This window comes from Nelumbo lutea, chromosome 1 (genome assembly GCF_056320005.1).
Source record: "Nelumbo lutea isolate HS-2025 chromosome 1, American lotus-T2T, whole genome shotgun sequence".
NCBI classification, from domain to species: domain Eukaryota; kingdom Viridiplantae; phylum Streptophyta; class Magnoliopsida; order Proteales; family Nelumbonaceae; genus Nelumbo; species Nelumbo lutea.
This window is the reverse complement of record NC_142684.1, coordinates 27,455,846-27,476,160: the sequence shown is the minus strand read 5'-3', so window position 1 is coordinate 27,476,160 and position 20,315 is coordinate 27,455,846. Positions and strand designations below refer to the sequence as shown.

Genomic DNA, 20,315 nt, shown 5'->3' with positions numbered 1-20,315 from the left:
ACCTTCTTTTACCATGAAGTGACATTTTTCCCAGTTTAGCACTAGATGAGTTTCCTTGCAACGCTTGAGTACTTTTTCTAAGTTATGTAGACATGCATCAAAGGAAGAGCTAAAGACTAAAAAATCATCCATGAAAATCTCCATAAACTTCTCCACCATATTGGAAAATATAGCCATCATGCACCTCTAAAATGTTGTTGGAGAATTGCATAAACCGAATGGCATCCTCCTGTAAGCAAAGGTGCCGTAAGGACATGTGAAGGTGGTCTTCTCCTGATCTTCGGGTGAAATCAGAATTTGATTGTAGCCCAAGTACCCATCTAGGAAACAATAGAACTCATGACCAGCTAGTCTCTCTAGCATCTGATCGATGAAAGGTAGAGGAAAATGATCATTGTGTGTGGTTTCGTTTAGTTTTCTGTAATCGATGCACACTCGTGATCCGGTAACCATCCTAGTTGGTATGAATTCATTCTTCTCATTCGGTACCACAGTCATGCCTCCTTTCTTCGGCACTACTTGGAAAGGGCTTGCCCATGAGTTGTCTGAGATTAGGTAGATGATACCTGCATCTAATAGCTTGATGACCTCTGCCTTCACCACATCTTTCATGTTCGGGTTCAGGTGTCTTTGGGGCTGAACCGTGGGCTTGCATCCATCCTCCATCAGAGTTTTATGAGTGCATATGGATGGATTGATACCCTTGATATCTGTTATCTTTCAAGCTAGAGTTGTCTTGTGTTCCCATAGCACCCGTAACAATTTTTCCATCTGCAAGGGGGTCAAGGCTGATGAAATAATCACTAGTATGGATGATGGTGCTTCTAAAAATGCATACTCCAGATGCAATGGGAGTTGTTTCAGCTCAAGGGTAGGCGGCTCTTCGATTGAAGACTTGCTTTTTGGCATTGGGGGTCTGTCAAAGCTCTCCAACTTGATGAACCTCTTTCCTTGAAACTGAGGATTAGCATTCAGGTATGCTAAAATGCTCTGAATTTCTTCACTATCTCCCATTATGGCTTCTCCTTCTTGTATGCATAACTCAAGGGGTCGGCCGACCTGTTGACCTGAAAACACCCACCAACCACATAGTCAATGACATCTATCATATAACATGAATCATCACTAGATGGTGCATGTTTTATAGTATCAGACATCTTAAAAATTACTTCCTCATCTTGAATCCTAAGGCTTAGTTGTCCTTGTTGGACATCAATCATTGTCTTTCTTGTAGCTAGGAAGGGTCGCCCTAGGATAAGTGGGACGTCAACGTCCTCTTCCATACCTAACACTATGAAATTCACGAGAAAAATAAATTTATCAACCTTAACAAGCACATCTTCTATGATTCCCCTAGGATGCTTGATGGACCTATCAGCTAATTGCAATGCAACTCTAGTGGGTTGGGGTTCACCCAACCCTAATTTCTTAAAAACTGAATAGGGCATCAAATTTATACTAGCTCCTAAATCACACAATGCCTTATTAATCTTTAAACTGCCTATAGTGCAAGGAATAGGATCTTTTAGTTTCTGAGGCAACTTGTTGAGGAGGATTGCTGAGCATTCTTCATTCAATACAACTGTAGCCATGTCTCCCAATTTCTTTTTGTTCGCCAAGATTTCTTTAAGGAATTTTGCATAATGCGGCATTTGGGCTAAGGCATCTGCAAAAGGGATGTTAATATGTAAACTTTTAAAAATTTCAAGAAACTTACTGAGTTCCTTTTCCATTTTGTGTCGCTTAAGCCTACTAGGAAATGGTACTTGTGGCTTTTGACTTGTCTCCTTCCTTGAATCCGACTGCTCTTCCTCCTTTTTTGTCTCTAGAGTTGTACCCATCTTACCTTCTTCCTTTGCTTTCTTTTCCACCTCTTGCAGCTCCTTACCACTTCTCAAGGTAATGGCTTGCACTTGCTCTCTAAGATTCGCCTCTGTATTGCTAGGCAAGGCACCTTGGACTCTAGCAGATATCATTTGTGCCAATTGTCCCACTTGAGTCTCTAAATTCTTAATCGATGCCTCTTGATTCTGAAATTTTGTTTCCGCACTTGATATGAATTTAGTCATTAGCTCCTCTAAATTGGATTTCTTTTCCGGTTGAGCAAAATTTTGAAGAGGTTTCACCACATTTTGATTTGACCATGAAAGATCGGGGTGATTCCTCCATCCGGGGTTAAAGGCATGAGGATAGTGGTTACCTTGTTGCCTTTGAAGATTCCCTATGAAATCCACTTGCTCAAGGGACTGCATGAATTGATTTCCAACTTGGCATTCGGTACTGATATGACCTCCCCCACACCATTCACAGGCTACTGCTTGAACGTGCATGGCTGTCAGCTGCATGTCATCGATCTTCTTGCTGAAGGCTCCGATTTGTGCAGATAGTGTTGTATAAGTGTCTATGAATACCGGGTTGCTTCCTAACTTGGGCTCTCTCGGACCACTGATAGTTATTTGCAGCCATTTCTTCAATAAGTGCATGAGCAACTTCAGGTGTCTTGTTGTTAATGGACCCTCCAGTTGTAGCGTCCATGGTGGTCTTGTTTGCTTCAGTCAATCCATTGTAGAATGTCTGAACCTGGAGCCAAACGGGAAGTCCATGATGAGGGACCTTCATCAATAATTCCTTGTAGCGCTCCCATGACTCATATAATGATTCCCCGTCCTGCTGAAAAAAAGTTGTGATGCCATTTTGCATCTTCGTAGTCTTGGATGGAGGGAAATACTTGGATATGAAGCGGTTGGCCATTTCATCCCAAGTTGAGATCGATCCAGCTGGTAGAGAGTTGAGCCAAGTCTTAGCCTTCTCCTTCAAAGAGAATGGAAACAATCTGAGTCTCACAACATCATCACTAACTCCATTGTGTTTGAATGTGTCACATATCTCCAAGAAGTTGGCGATGTGAATGTTGAGATCCTCATTAGCCAACCCGCAAAACTGAACTGTGTTCTGAATCATCTGGATGATTGCCGATTTGATCTCAAAGTTGTTAGCAGCTATAGGTGGTCTCACTATGCTCGAGGCTGCCCCGGTGAGGGTTGGCTTGGCATAGTCCATCATAGTCCTTTGCTCAGCCATCTTCGTTCTTTCAGCCTTCCCTTGCTTCAAAGCTCTAAGGCGACGGTGAAGAGTTTGATCAATCTCCGGATCATAGATGCTGCTCTCCTTCCCACTACTGTGTGTCATATACTAAACAAGTCAAAGTCGTAAAGATACTAATACACACACAACATGAATATATTATACAAAATCAGATTAACAACAGTAGATGATTCCTAATATTGTTATGATAATCCCCAATGACACCAAAAACTTGATGCGTTTAGAACTACACTAACAAGTGCACTAGCCGATCAAGTAATATATTGATGAGTAAAGTATCGTTCCCACGAGGACTAATCCAACAACTACTAGTACTAAATCTGCCTTATGTTATCTGATAATCCGAAAATCAATGAATTACTTCCTAATTAGCTAACTATCCTAGGTGTTCTCGAATTAAACCACCCTAATTAAATAGAGAAAACACTTCACGAAAATGATTGCAGAATCGGTTCAGTGGTTATCTCATTAAACTATCCAACCGAAGTTGATTTCAGTTATGGGTTGGCGATTTCCTTCTTGTTATGAACAACCTCTTTTGACCACATGCCAATCTATCTACAAGTAACAACCCTTATATCTCTATCAAGAATTTAATTACTATAGATGCATTAAGGACAAGAAAATCAAATGATATCAGTTCTTGCTGAATGAATGCCAAATGAATCATGTAAATTATCTCTAAGATACATTCAATTTGTTTTCTTGATCAGTTGGTCCGATTACCTAAACCCTTTTTCAAGCAATATAAGTAATCCAAGAAACAAGAGCAGATCGGCCGAATTTACTCTTACTATTGAAAACCCTAATCAAGAAATCTCAATACTGAATAAGTATCAATCGGATTAGCGTAAAAGATCAATCACAGGTCTGAAATAACATCAATCATGGTTTGCATGGTAGAAAGAATGAAAGATTCAAACAAAAGAAAATCCTAGTTGAACCTAGGTTACCGAAATTGCTGAATTAAAGAAGAAGAAAACCTAAAACTTCTGCATGAATTCTCGATCTCCTCTCTAATTCTCCTTTGGCAACCTTGTGATCTTTCTCCCAGCACTTCTCCCTTAGTTCATGTAACAAGAAGTCGAACCCTAATTTCTTCTTTTTCTTTTTCTTTTATACTCTTTCTTGCAGCTTTAGAGTCCTACTCCCCTTTGAACTCTGCTAAAATCAGCCGCCTCATGGAGCCTCTCAATAAGTTGTGGTTGTGCCCCTATTCTCCTAGGCCAAAGTGCTCCTTTGTAGCAATATCACCATATCTTCATGCTCTATTAACCCTAAACTGTTCCAAACTCCCATTTTCCTAAAATTCAGCTCAATTAGGGCAAGAACCATTAAGATTTATCATAAAAACTGTGTATGAGATAATAAAAACAATGTGTAGCATGCACGCACATCAACATTTTTAGTTAATTTACATTATTTCCAAGTTGTTTATAAAGGTAGCAATATACTGGTTACCAAAAAGGAAGATATTAGGAAAGGAATAAGGTAGAGAAAAAGGAAATAATTGATTCAGGCTACATGGTATGCAAGTGTCATTTAATCACTTTTGGTACTTCCTACTACAGGACATATGGTTAAAAAAATGTTAATGAGCTTCCTTTATGCTTCAATTTCCATAGTTCAAAGGGGCAAAAACATTAGTTCTTCTAGCTTTCTTTCGTTCTTCTTTTTTAGGTTGCAAAATGCCTGGAAAAGTTGAAGACCACAATCTTCACACAAATGAGCATGCTTGCTATCAAACGTGGAACTATAAACCTTGTTCAAGGCTTCCCCAATGTTGATGGCTCTGAGTTTGTGAAAGAAGCAACCATTCAAGCTATTAGAGATGGTAAAAACCAATTATAAGTACATGTAGTTTAATATTACCGGGATTACAATGAGGACGTTAAAGGAAAAACCATATGAAGGAATCCCATTTGGGATACCCCTACAACAGTATAAAAACATTATCAAAATGATCAAAGGCTCATACATCTATGATGAGCACAAAGGGTCATCCAAAACATGCGATGAGCAATGAGTGTCGCCTAAGACTTGTGATTGACATAAAATGACATCGCTATTCTAAGACAAACCCAATACACTACTAGTACCTTGCGATGAACACGAAATGACAATTCATGTTGTAATGAATGGTGGATAGACCCCAAGGCTAGCGACACCTACCTATGGGAAATCAACATTCCATTTGGTCATAGCGAGCCATGATGAGGTATCTCGAAGGCGATTGAGCGAACACCCGAGCACACCAGTTAGATTCAAATCTTGTCCTTAACACGTGACCACAAGGAAATCCGTAAGGAGACATATCCTATACATACTACACAAGAATCCTTAAGAGAAAGAAAACTTTATCTTTGAAGGATATCACTAGACATGTGGCAAAATCCCAATGGTGCTTCCTTAATAGCCAACATAAGATAAAGATTCCCTTTCTTAATAAGAAAAGTTTCCTTTTAGATCATTCTCCTTACAACCTTAGGGCCCTCTCTATAAAAAGGGAAACAACTCTCCCCCACGGAACACACTACCAAACCCTAGGGTTTCTTTGGTCTCTCTCTCTCTCTCTCTCTCTCTTCTTTTTCTTCTTCTTCTTTTACTTCTTCTTTCTTCACCGCCATCCTCTTGGACCTTCATAGGCTTGACCAAACCATGGTGATTGAGGAACATGGAGTCTATGGTACTTATAGGTTGACCAATATAAATTATTGTTTTTGCCTGAAACATTTTTGGGTTTAATACAAATTTGTGAGATTGTTTTTCTACCCTAAACGTTTTAGGTTGACCAATACAAATTATTGTTTCTACTTGAATCATCAATGCTCAGTCCCACATTTCATCTCTTCTAGTTGAAGTGATTCTCATTGTGATGTGACCATAAATATTTTTCATCAATTTGTATTGACCAACCTAAAACGTACATATATTTCAAGTAAAAATAGCAATGATACCAAACACAACCCCAATTAGTTGTTTTATTCAAGTAAGTGCATGCTCAATGCTCAATTAGTGATTTTGTTTTTTCGTTTCTCAATTTGCCACAACCCGACCGATACCGTTGCGTTGGTGGTTTCTACTTCGTTGGGTATAAAGCAAAGGAAAAGCACTGATGTGACTAATTATTGCAGCGGCAGATAACCACGGAAATGCCAAACACCCTCTCGCTCTGGGCCTTCATTCATATGCGCAAATGAGACCACGGATGACTGCCTCCACCAAAACTGATGTCTGAGAAGTAGATGAATCCTGCGGATACTTTATTCATTAATAAATTTTGTTAATCTCTAAAACATTTTTCATTTCCAGTTTCTTTGATTGATTTCTCAATTCCCAATTCTTAAAGCTAAAGCATGTAACATAAACATCCTCGTGAATCATAGACGCCTGATAAATCCGTTAGAAGTTAGGTAGAGAGATGTCAAGGAAAAAATCTGCCATCAATTAGCACATATCAATTATTTAGCAGTAAAATAAATGAAAAAGTATGGACAGGCCTAATGCAAATTTCTGATTTTTGCTGCAGAGTTATGAACATTCAATGGCTGATACACCTAGATGCTTGCTAAGAGCATCCAATTGAAAATCCACATCTACCATCAAATTAATTTAAGAAAATGATTATCTTATTGTTATACTAGCATCCCCAGCCACTAATTTTCAGCCTCAAACTCATCCAAGGGTCCATTTGGTTTGCAGACAGCGTCTGAATCGGAATCACTTATTTCTAATGCCTGTTCAGTACAGTCAGGAATTGGAATTAGATTCCAATTATTGTTTGGTTTATTTGTGGTTGGAATCACAATCAATTGAAAATTTTCAAATTTGTATTGGTCTTTATTATTTTATTATATTTTTTTTGAGTAAAAATATCTAATTAATTTATGAATATTTTATTAATATATTGTTATTATATTATTACTTTAGTTATATTATATTAATATTTTATTTGTGCTTAATTATTATTATTTAGATTATTATTTAATAAATAATATATAATTTGATTCTTATTGTTAGTTTATTGATATTCTATTATAGTATTATTCTTTTATTAAAGTTTTATTATATATTATTATTATTATTTAATGAATTGCTTATTAATATTGTATTATTATTTTTTCTCAAAAAAATTGTTATTATTTTATTATTACTTTAATTATATTGTATTAATATTTTCATATATTATTATTTTATTACTATTTTAATAATATTTTTGTTAACAATTCAATTATACTTTATTATTTTATTATTAAGATATTAATATTTATTATTATTATTATTATCTTATTATTAATTTAATAATATTTTATTAACATTAAGGTTTAAGGGTTTTTACCATGAGTTCTTTACTTCCTGATAGCCTTTGGAATGGGAATCCCATTCCCCCAAGAAGGGGGAATTGAAATCCCATTCCTACAAAAATAAAAGCCAGCTTTCAATTCCAAGCAAGGTTTAAAATATCGCAATGTTTCGAGCCATATCGACCGATATGTATCGTTCCAACAAGAACCTGATACACGGAATACGTATAAATCCTTTATTTCGTTTCTTTTCGTACATATCGGCCAATACAGGCCAGTATCAGGTTGTTTTGGGTCTGCATCCGTTGATATGGGCCCAAAACAGTCCGATATAGATACATTTGATAGTTTTGGTTCATCATTAATTTCGTTAATCAATATTTAATACTAAATATAGATACATTTGATAGTTTTGGTTCATCATTAATTTCATTAATCAGTATTTAATACTAAATCTCTCATTAATGTTGTTACTCCTAAATTTAAATCTAATTTCTCTTTCATTAATTAGCCAATTACTCCAAAACAAATTTAAATTTAAATTTGAATTTTAGCGTCTAATTCAAATTTCCTCATTAATTCTTTTAATTAATGATCCCCTCTCATTAATTTCGTTTTGTTAGTGTAAAAGCTTACAAATTTTAATTATAACAAGATTTGGACTTTGGTCACTTGATTTTAACAACCACAAGTTTGCCAATGAGCCACACATATTTGTTTGCTATGATCATATGTATTTTTAATTTTAAGTACATTTTCACTTTTCTTAATGAGTGACAAGTGTTTATTAATAAATGCTAGAATTAATTATTAAAATTTATATACTAATAAATATAAGATTAATTATATTGATTTTTGAAATTTGACATTCACATTTTAGTTTAGTTTTTTTTTTTTTTTTTTTTTTTTTTTTTTTTTTTTTACATTTTAGTTATTCCATCATTTTTCAATGGTTATTAATTGTACCCCAATGTGTTACACTTTATATAAACTACTAAATTATAGTTTTTTTACATTTAAATTACTTATTTATAAAATTTGTAAATATTGTTAGTAATATATTCTTTAGGATTTATTTGAATTTTCTACTATATTTATCCGTATCTTGATTTTTCGTCTGTATCCATACTTATTCATAATATCGCAATACGTCTCTTAAAATTGTTTTTCCAGTACATCTTATGTTTCCGATACTTTGAACCTTGATTCCAAGCATCTATTCCAGAAAACCAAATGGACCCTCAGTTTATGAAGTAGAAAAGCTGTGTTAATCTGTTGTATCCATCACACCCCATTAAACAAAAATCTGTACACAAAGATAATAAAATATACAAAGAACAAGTAATTTAGGGCTAAAGGTAAAAGGGACTACTGCAATTTATTCAATATATGCCTCAAATTGGGCAGATGGATTCAGAAAGGAACACTGCGTCCGAATTAAGTTCACCATGATGTAAAGTAAACATTGGGTTCGGGAGTCAAATGCCAATACATTGAAGCACAAACTTCTAATCTATTACAGATTTCTAAATGAATATTTTGAACTTAGAAAACTATAATTTTCATTAGACTAATGATTAACCTGAAAACATGAAAACGTGTTCAATAAATCTCTCCCTATGGGCCTCTCACAGTTATCAAATATGCGCCATTCAAATAGCTTCTGCAACGGCAGCAAAAAAAATCACCATCTACATGACTGCTCTGTTGCTTTTACTTCCATGGTTTGCAGCAATTTCTGTTCACTGGATTTTAATTGGGCTACAAAATTGGTCCGTGATACTGAGAAGACGATTACTTTCTATGCCGAATTCGTACTCATCTTTTTTCTGACAACTCTCTTCCTTCGTGCTTTGGCCGGAGGAGCAGCCTCCCGTTCAGCTGCAGGGTCACTGTTCCCCTGCCTTATGCCAAGAAGCCCTAGCCCAGAAACAACAGCATTCTTTGAAATGAACCAGTTTGATGAAGTCTTGGCAACAGCCTCAGATGGCCTGTTGTATGCCTTCAACAGGTTATTCGATTGAACCAGTGGATCTGCCTCTATTCCAAGCCAAGCCAGTCTAGATGTCTCTCCAACTTGAACATTCAGAAGCCTGCATTTAATACAGAAAAATATACATTCATGAAGAATATTTTCTTACAAGAACATGAAAGATAAACTTAACATATTTCTCCTGACTTTTCTCATTCCATATATATATATGTGTGTGTGTGTGATTGATGACTTGAAGAACAATTTTATATAGGCTGCATTGTAAGGAGACTGCTTTACGTACTGGAACAGTGCCAAAGTATTATACATGTAGCAGATGAACTCATTAACCAGAAAAATGGAATATCGGGCTACCCATTATGGAGATCAACACTAGAGCTCACAACAACTGTCTATCTGAAATTGTTATTTTATGAAATATCCAGGTTGGGTGGAGAGTTACATATATGGTTTTGGCCCATATACAGGCTTTAGCCAAGACAATTATGGACCCTTAATTGTTATTTTATGAAGTATCCAGGTTGGGTCCCTTGGTTGTTATGTGGGAAAAAAGAATCTAGCTCTTCTGGGTAAATGGTTGTGGAGGCAGCCTAATGAGAGTGTGAGGTTGTGGTACAAAGTGGTGGAGAGTATTCATGGTAAAGTAAATCGAGCAATGCTTGCAATGTTGGGTGTCTCATTAGGAAACTTGACCTCTCCATGGAAAGCCATCACTAGTATTTTACTGCAGCTCTTTAGCTTTGTCAGGTATGGTGTTGGTTCTAGGAATAAAGTTTTGTTCTGGTAAGAAGTTTGGGCTGGGAATGTAGCGTTTAAAGACCTCTTTCCTAATTTGTACTCTTATCACTTTGTTCAAAAAGGAACTAGCTGTGAAGTTTGTTTCTTCCATCTCCCTTACTATTTCTTGAGATTTGGATTTCAAAAGGGGTCTGAGATAGCATGAACTTTCTTCGGTTGCTAGTCTCTTGCAAATTATGGAAAAAGTCTGATTGGACCCTTCAAGGTCTGATAGGCATATTTGGTCTCCCAATCCTTGTGGATCCTTTACTTGTGCATCCTTTTCATCTTCCTTTTCATCTTTTCCCTCTAACCAGTCTTTCCATCCAAAGACAACTTGGTGTAAACCTGTTGCCCCAAGATTAGTGCTTTTTGTTGGGAAGTGTTCGATGGAAAAATAAGGCCCCATTTGGTTTGCGGGAATGGGGACCTAGAATCGGAATCAGAATGGACTATTCCGATTCTAACTGTGGGAAAGTCACTTACCCACCTGAGAGATGGGTAAGTTTTACCCAGGTAAATGAAGCTCTCTTTACCGTGAGGCCCAGTACTTGATGCAAAAAAGGAAAACACTTCAAAGTTGGTAATGGGAAAGAGATACCCATTGACCAACTTTCCCCCTCTTATTTACCAGTAAACGAACGGGGCTTAAATGTGACAATAATGTTTGGCAAGGCAAGTAAAAGGGAACATAAAAGAACAATCATATGGAAATTGACTGAACAGCTACTAAGACAATGTTTATAAGGATATAATTTTAGCAGAATCACACCTCAATGCTGTGCTAAAGAAGACTGCCACTCCAATAACGTCAAAATAGTTGAACAATGCTCTGTCAATTCCACATAACAACTGATAACGCAAGTTTGCATAAAGTCCCAAGAAAGCCCCATATCCAAGAGCATTGGTACTTCCAGTTGGAATTGTCACAGATAACCTATGAGATGAAGCAATCAAGCAAATAGTAACTTAGATAAAAATAGCTCTAGAAGATTGGTTCACTTGAATATATAGAACAAAATTAACATTGAGGAAGCATATCTAACTAAATGGTTTACCTTTCCTCCTTGCTGGCAGAAAGTTTTGACAAAGCACCTTGGGCTGCTCCAGCAGTTAAACCAACCATACACAATTCTGCAGCCTTGTAGAAGAAAGAATGGATTCTTTTTTGCAAGTCAAATTCTCTAAGGGGATAGCTCTTCTCAAAAATATTGTTTGGAAGCTTCTGTAGTGTATTTTGCAAGTCAAACCTGAAAGTATTCCCATACGAACGGCAAGGAGCAAGTGACCAAACAACAATAGCATTGCATGCTGATACTGTAAGCACATTAAGAAGTGCCAGATCCCATTCCTGCTTTATCCTATAATCAGAATAATGCATGCAAGCATATATTAGATGAGTGTCACATAAGATGCAACCTTTCCTATTCTTCAAGTGGAGAAAAGAAGAATACCTTTCTTTTCGATTCTTCAACTCCCACCAAACAGAACAACCAATTGTAGTAGACTGCTCTAAAAGAAGCTTATACAAAAAAGCTGGATCTGCAATCATCCTGCATGACAAATTAAGAAATGGTAACCAAGGGAATAATTTAAAATTATAATATTGATATAGTTAACATTTAAAATTATAATATTGAAGCCTAAGAGCTTTTTTTTTTTGCTACATTTTGTCATGAGAATTACAATGCCAGCAGAAAATTCATGTGGGTAATTGTTACACTTACATTCTTACCTTTGTATAGTATTACATTCTTTACGTAACCAACTTATAAATATCATATCACACTAATTTCGCAGTATGAAATTTTAGAGGTGAACCTCTAATATGATGTGAAAAAAACATGTATTAAACACTGATCATTGATGTAATTGTATCATTTTATGTTGGTAAAAGCTCACATTTTTCTAGATAGGTGTATTGTTGAATGACAAATCAATTCTAATTAGTCTCCGAAGTCTAATAAAAATCCAGCTTAAATACTTAACACTTAGCATGTGGATATTGGATCAGAAACAAAATATGTACATATTACTGCCCCATACCAAGTACAGAATCATTTAGTAGTTAATATTTTTTTGATCAAGACATTTACTAATTAATATTAAAGCTCAAAAAAGTTCAAAAAATATTTAGTTTCCAAGAGATGGAAGTAGGCTTTCAACACTTTCACAAGTAATTGAAAACAATAAAATGCATCACAAATATAGCATCAAAGACTAGATTGCTGTAATTAATCTCGTAGAGATGCTCCAAAATATAAGTTCGTTATAACAATCCCTCATCTAGACAGACAGCCTTCTAGAGAGTTTGTCAACCTCCATGCACATCTGAGTAAGGTGTTCAATCTAGATGCCAAAGCAGTAGTTTCTAGCCTCTCTAACAAGGTATTAAATTTAGTTGTCAAACAAAAACAACCAACCTATGTTTGATATTAACTGCTAAAGATACAAATTGAGATTCAAAATCACCATCCAAAAGAAAGAAGATTTACCAGATCACTAACTTAAATAAGGACAAGTTGTTCTATCAAAATGTAAATTGAAATGGGCTCATTATGGTTTAAAAGTGGTTATATTCTCCCCCATGTAGGTTCAAAAATTGAAAGGCTTGGTAGCACCAATTAGGATCATCCTCTTCTGTAGTCTTCATATTCTCCTTGCATACATCAAAACCACTTACTCTTGCAATGCATTTTATGGAAGAGAAGTATGCTGTTGTCTTTTTCTTGGTCTTTAATATAGAGTTGACAGTGGGTCAGGTCTACCTGACAGAATCAAACCGATTGAACCAATAATGCAATTCAGATCTCCTACTCACACCTACCCACATGACACTACATCAGTACATTGGGAACATCTAAACCTTACTTGAGAAGCTGCAGTGCAGAATAGATTATTGGAGCTTTGATGATGCTGCTCACAGAGAGGGCACAGCATGTTGTCTAGAGCTATGCCTTTCCTTGACATGTTCTCTCAATCTCTCTTGTCAGGCACTAGTCCCACACACCCACCCAACCCCCCCCCCCCTGCACTATCAAAAGAAGGTTGTAACATATTCATTTCCCAATCTTTAAAATTTATCCTGAAAGAGGGGCCAACACTAAAATGCCACCGTTAGCAAACCAATTTTCCTTTTTATTCTCTTTCTTTCATTTTTCCTTTTTTTTTCCTCTTCTGCTAATAGATAAGGCAACCTTTCAATAACAAGGAAGGGAGATCCCTTGTACAACAAAATTAAACAAAGCCACTAAGTCATCCAGCAATATCCACCACAAAACAATTATTGAAAAGTTCTGTCTTGACTGTTTTAGATTCTTTTTTTTTTTTGAGAATCTTATCAGTACACGTTATCCCAGAATAGTTGCACCCTAGTCAACCCTTGCATTGCCAAGGAATCTGCCAGTGCATTTGCTGACCTGTTAACCCACTTAAAAGCGGTCTTATCCTCCCTTTCTAGCCTCCTGATTTTCTTTTTTTTATCAGCCTCCTGCTTTCCCTTTTTACATGTCTGAATGCTCACATACCCTTACTATTGTTCACCATCCAACCCACTGCCAATATGGAAACACCTTCAATCTCTAAATGTTTCAGATTCAGCTGTCTTGCCAACTTTAGTCCTTGGGGGGCTGAAACCTCCATTGTCAGTGAATCTGCCACTCCTAATGGACTGAAACAAGGAGACAGTATCACTCCCCTGCCATCTATAAAATCTCACCCTATACCCTAGGGGCCTGGATTCCCACAACAGCTTCCATATCCATTGAAGTTCATTTTGATTCTGTTGTTGCTAGTAGGAACCCACTCCTCTTGCACAACTCTCTGTAATGTAGAAGAAGCTGCCATTGCTACTGTTCCTTTCCTCCCAATGAATTAATCTTCATTGAAAAATCTCTCTGAATAGTCATTGAAAAATCTTCAACTCTGAATAGTCATTGAAAAATCTTCATTGTCTTAATCCAATGAATTACCTTCAGTTTAATACCTTCAATTAGAAGGTCCATAGATTTGCATTGCCATTTAAACAATCTATTGTTCCTTTCCTCCCAAACTGACCAAAGGATAGCCACTCTCGTTGCTTTCCACATTACCTTTCCTCTTCTTTTAGGCATAGGTAGGAAACCTGAGTTGAACAAATTGACAGCTTCCATAAGTAGCACCCATCTGCAACCAAAGAAAGAACAAAAAGATTCCCAAATGCGAGACATAAATAAGCAGGAGGTTAGTAAATGGGAAGCAATTTCACCACTAGCAAAACACAAGATACAGGTATGTCTAGAAAGGCAGCAATTGGGTCATCTCTTTTGAACCACATGACAAGTGTTTATCTTACCCAGCACTACCTCCCAAAAGAGTTTGAATTTTTGGCAGCACTAGACTGCACCCCACTTCTTTAACAGAAAAGGAAGCTGCTGAAGAGGAAGAGAGGACTAGGACATTGAAAAAGAAAAACATGAAAAATCCCTGAAGAGGAAAGAACCCACACCTTACTATCTAAACAAGACGAATTAAGGTAATACACTTCTAAAACAGCTAGCAGACCTAATAAAGAGGCAAACTCACCCTCTCTCAAACCCCACCTAAGCCCAAGGTCCCAAGCAAAACCGTCTGAACAGTGAACAAGGAATTTGGAAATAGACTCTGACTTATAATTGGAGAGGGCAAAGAAACAGTAAGATCTGTCTTTAAGTGTTGAATCCCAATCCAAAGATCTTCCCAAAAAAGAACTTTAAGATCATTCCTGATCCAAAAAAAAAAAAAAAAACAGATGTATTGATTAAAAAAAAAACTGTATTGATTATATGATGGGTGGAAACCCCTATTACAAACAGCAGTGTTCTAAAAAATGTCTCGCCATAATTCATAAAAAAAAAAAAAAAAGTCTCACCATACAATGGTTAGACAATTGGGGATAACACTGTTTAAGCTCATCACACCCATGAAAAAGGCATGCTTTCTGATCTCTTTAAACCCTTAGAGCAGTTAGTTCTAATGCATGCATTGAGTGCAATATCTACTAGAGAGCAATAGCCTACAAAATGATAAAACCTTATCAACTCAGAGAGATGATATCTACTTAAAAGCAATAGTATGCCAGCCTTATCTCTATAATCAACTCAAGGAAATGATGACCACTAGACCTAATCTTACATTGTAATCAGCATCAGACTTGGGAATATTGGATAAAATTTTTATTTCTTTTCCAATTTTTTTTTGTGTGTGTAGAGGAATTGTAAAATGATAGTATTACACTTTTATAATAAAATTTAGAGTAGTAAAAAAAGTAAGCACATATAAAACCATTATAAATTGTTCTTAGCTTTTTAACTAGGTATCCATACTCTTCTATCCAGCTCAGCATGATGTTGTAACTAATGAAAAGATTATTAGACAACAGTGGTGTTACAATGGTTCAGGTGAATGTGTTTTCATTCTATTAAGTAATAATTTACTTTATTATTATGACATAGCTGTTTAGACCTTTCTATTCATTTATATGAATATGAAAGCTTTATATTCATTTACCTCCCAATGAATGCCCTAGAAACCCCTTCTGGAAGAGCTCGAGAAATAAACCTCGCAGTGGTTGGCCTTGCAGTGACTGTGAGGAATCTCATCATTTGAGCAGAGCTCACCAAGCCCTGAAGCACAGAATCAGTTTCTTCTTTAGTTTTCATTATTCCTTTAAAGTAAATCACAGAAAAATAAAGTACTCACCATTTCATAAGCTTGACGGAGCCCAGCAGGCAAATCCATCATTGTTTTATGCCACTCACGCAAGACTGCATCTACAAATTTTCGATCAAAAAGCTGCAATGAGTTCACAAAACATTAAACTAATCAACCTTCATGAATACACTTTTCTGGAATGAAGTGAATATCTTCTTATGAACAAAAAACAGAGAGAATAAGTACTGGTAACCTCTTCAAAAACAAGCCGCATCCTAAACAATCCACCTTCATCTCCTTCATCTCCATCATCAAAGTCACCAAGATAGTCATCATCATCACCACCGTCGTCACCTCCATCGCCACCACCATGATTAATTTTCTTTCCAATGTCCCCACCCCCTCCCCCAATTGCAGTCTAAGTATTACAAAAATTTAAGTTAGCTTCTATGTTTTCAAATTTCAAAATAGCTTACAAGTAGTGCAAAATTTTTCAATTACTCATAAAAAATAATTTACAAAGAAACAATTGAAATAACATGTACCTAGCTCAAAGTCCATTTCAGTTACCAAGAAATGTCTTTTAATAACTCAACCAATTTGGAAAACAAATTGTTCTGGGATAAGAACTTTAGGTATTAATTATTTCAGAAAAGCTTCAGAAAATTAACATTGCTTTGTTAAAAAAGGGCGGCCCAGTGCACGAGGTTCCCGCCAATGCAGGGTCTGGAGAGGGACAGATAAACACAACCTTACCCTTGCACATACAGAAAGGTTGTTTCCAAGATTTGAACCCTGGTCGCCCAGGTCACAATGGAGCAACCCAACTATTGCACCAAGGCCCACCCTCCATTGTTTTGTTGCATTTAGAAAATAGGGGAATTCAAAAATAAAAGACAATCATTATAATACACAAAACCACAAGATATCTAAATACCAGGCCCCACACAACCCCATAAAGATAGGAAAAGGAAAATATTCTGATATTTCCATATCAAATCAAAGACGACCAATTCAAGGAGGAAATTAAAGTTACGACACATGAAGGTATTCTAGAACCAAGTGGTTATGTTTAAGTACCTTCAAATTAAGCATTTAATTCAAATAGAAAGCCTTCTGAAGTGTTGATGATGCAACAGCATCTTTATTAAGATTACAATAACAGAAAATAGTTGGTTACTTTCTCTATTGCTAAAATCATGAATTAAATAGAGATGAATCTTGGCGAATTCAAGGATTCATTAGCAACCAAGGATCACATACAATGTCTTAATAAGGAAAAAAGTAAAATCAAGTGGATGTAAAATAAGCCCTTCCCTTAACAATATTTTACCAAAATAACAAGTCCCATGCTTCATGAATTCAATGAATATAAAAGTTAACAGAAAAACACATAAAGTTTCATTTACAACTTAAGAGAAATTTTATAGTAATCCAACTTATGATATGTAGAAATGCTAATCTCGTATATAGCCTTAGATTCTAAATGTCAAAGCATCCCAAGCTTTTCTCTATTTGCGGATGATCTCTTTAAAACATACCTAGAGGTCTCATACAATTGCAAAGCTCTACACTATGGAAAAGCCAGTTCTTTTTTTTCCTTTTTTCTTTTTTCTTTTTGTTTTTTTGTTTTTTTATATTCATCGATAATGGAAGAGCCAGTTCTTGGCACATTGATTTCCTTCTTCCAGTCAAGAAAAAAGATAGACCCTCTCAACTTGGAAGGACTACAAGGATATTTCTCAAGTAGGAGAAAATACAATATCTTTGAACATATTGTAGCAGCCTACCATTCCTTCCTTGGTAATTGATTGAACAAATTGATTGTAAAAAGGAGGTTTAGTAGGTAAAGCAGTTAATTTTATGGATGATAATTGACAACAGTGGTTTTAAAGTTGTATGAGGCTTAAGCTTTGAGGTCAGCCTTGAAGGCTCAAACTCCTTAAAGACTGAAGCTCATATATCAAATTGTGAGGCACATATGAAGTGCACTCTTGATGCCTCAAGCCATGCCCCTAACACCAATCAGTAACAGAATTGAACGATGAAACTAAAAATAATAAAAATAAAAATTCCCCCTATGTCAATTTCTTGAGGCCTACCTTGTTCCGTATTCAAAAGTAAAATTGGGAACGCAAAATTCTATTCAGAAAATTAGACTTTCTAAATGAATTCAAACAGCTTAATTAGCACCCCAGCAATCAAGAATAAAACATATCTTAACTCCACCACTTCCATCTCGCAAACAAGACCTAAAACACCCAAATTAGAGCACTCATCAAAAGAAAATGAAAACTGAACAAGACTGACCTCAGGACTGGACTTGGTTTGCTTCGAGGACATATCGAGCTTCGACTTCTCAAGCGTCACAGCTCCGAAAGCACCATACTGACCTTTCATAACAGGAGCGGTCATACGAGAAGACGACGAAGAAGTCGAACCCACACCGGAATCAGGCGAGACACTGAAGCAGCGCTCAAGATGTGCAATTGGGTCGGAGTCAACCAAAGAAGACGAGGCTTTGATATCCAAAACAAGCTTCCGGGGCTTTCCGACAGAGATAGAGGGAGATTGGATTCGGCGAGGAACAAAGAGAGAAGGGTGAGGATAAGAAGATGTCGATGGTGAGAAGGTTTTGTTGGGAATCTGATAACCGAGAGGCATAATTTGTGCGGTTTGAAATACGGCCTGAGACATGGTTTTTGGTTTTACAGACTCCTTTTCCTTTCTCTTTGAACTTTTTTAGGCGGCTTTATATTGTTCAGATTTCATGATAACGAGGAGAGAGCCTCTCTGAGACGAGAGAGAGAGAGAGAGGGGGATGTTGGCAAAGCGATGAGCCTCTTATAAAGAACGGAAAGAGAGGAGGAAATGAAGGGGCTCTCGACAATTTTATATAGTCACCAACTCCATCCAGAACCCAAAGGACCAAAACACAACGAGTTTATGCAAAGTAACGACGAGTTTATACGAGTTAGGAAGTAAACCTGTTCTTGGGCCAAGCCGGGCTTTGCATTTTTATCAATAGAAAATGTGTAGGTCTGAGCCCGAGTCAGGTCCAATCATTGGGTTTAGATGTTAAGCCTGAGCCTGACTCTTATATAAAGTCCGAAGTATGATTTATACACAAAATGTCTTATTTTTAATGTATTTTTATAAATTAATATTATATTAATTTAATAAATTAATAAACTAATTTGTATTTTCTAATAATAAATTAATATTTATTAATAATTTAAGAAACAAAGATTTATATATATATATATTTATTATAAATAACATAAATGCTTTTTATTATATGTAATAGTATCAGGTCGGGTTCGGGCCCAAGCCTGACCTGAAAAATGATCGGGCCTAGTATTTAAGCTCAAGCCTAAAGTTTTGTCCAAGCCCGAAACATAACGAGCTGGGCTGTCGGGCTACCCGACCCATGAACAAGTGTATTGGGAACACATTCCATTTTCCTCCCTAAAGGTTGTCTAATAAAGTAATGGGATTATTCTCGACTATTGCTCTGTAATTTGTCCTAGTGCCATTTTGGTCCCTGAACTTTAAAATGTTATAATTCAGTACCCATACTTTTAAAATGTGCCAATCCAGTACCAACCATTAAGTGGCATTTGAAAAGATACAAATGCCCTTTGAGTGTCATTTAATTTTCTTTATTAACCATCAAAACAGTGAGAAAAAATGAACAATCTCAAATCCTTTTCTCTTCTATTAAAAAAAGTTGGGGTCATATCTCAATGGGCATATGGTGACCTCAATTTTCTTGAATAGAAGAGGCAAGGATTTAGGACTACTCATTTTTTGTCAATGTTTGGATGGTTGATAAAAAAAATTAGATGACACTCAAAGGGCATTTGTGTCTTTTCAAGTACCATTTAACGGTTGGTTAACGATAGATAATAAATTGGTATGTTTTGAAAGTCTGGGTACTGAATTGTCGCATTCCAAAGTTTGGATACCAAAATGACACTAGGCCCAAAGTATATGGTACTAATCAGGAATTTTCCCTAAAGTAATAACAACTTAAATGGTTTTCCTATCTACAAAAGGTGAAAGTGGTTTCTAAGTGGCTTTTGGCTTTCCGACCCATGAACAAGTGTATTGGGAACACATTCCATTTTCCTCCCTAAAGGTTGTCTAATAAAGTAATGGGATTATTCTCGACTATTGCTCTGTAATTTGTCCTAGTGCCATTTTGGTCCCTGAACTTTAAAATGTTATAATTCAGTACCCATACTTTTAAAATGTGCCAATCCAGTACCAACCATTAAGTGGCATTTGAAAAGATACAAATGCCCTTTGAGTGTCATTTAATTTTCTTTATTAACCATCAAAACAGTGAGAAAAAATGAACAATCTCAAATCCTTTTCTCTTCTATTAAAAAAAGTTGGGGTCATATCTCAATGGGCATATGGTGACCTCAATTTTCTTGAATAGAAGAGGCAAGGATTTAGGA

At 36.1% G+C, this 20,315-nt stretch overlaps 2 protein-coding genes and 1 non-coding gene across 3 annotated transcripts; 1 reads left to right on the top strand and 2 right to left on the bottom strand.

Annotated features, from left to right (window-relative positions):
* Positions 1 to 1,013: 1,013 nt before the first annotated feature.
* Positions 1,014 to 2,345, bottom strand: LOC148874067 (uncharacterized). Its single transcript, XM_088954761.1, has one exon. The coding sequence runs from the start codon at positions 2,343 to 2,345 to the stop codon at positions 1,014 to 1,016; it is 1,332 nt and encodes a 443-aa protein (XP_088810887.1).
* Positions 2,346 to 2,595: 250 nt separating this feature from the next.
* Positions 2,596 to 2,702, top strand: LOC148874066 (small nucleolar RNA R71). Its single transcript, XR_016106244.1, has one exon. It is a non-coding gene; the product is annotated as a small nucleolar RNA R71 (small nucleolar RNA).
* A 6,052-nt stretch (positions 2,703 to 8,754) lies between these two features.
* LOC148874065 (protein RETICULATA-RELATED 6, chloroplastic-like) lies at positions 8,755 to 18,724 on the bottom strand. Its single transcript, XM_088958727.1, has 8 exons — positions 18,160 to 18,724; positions 16,103 to 16,267; positions 15,898 to 15,990; positions 15,706 to 15,821; positions 11,634 to 11,732; positions 11,238 to 11,540; positions 10,952 to 11,116; positions 8,755 to 9,502 (listed from the first exon to the last, which is right to left on the bottom strand). Exons 1-8 carry the CDS (start codon positions 18,544 to 18,546, stop codon positions 9,211 to 9,213), a joined length of 1,620 nt encoding a protein of 539 aa, XP_088814853.1. The 5' UTR covers positions 18,547 to 18,724; the 3' UTR covers positions 8,755 to 9,210.
* Between the last annotated feature and the right edge of the window lie 1,591 nt (positions 18,725 to 20,315).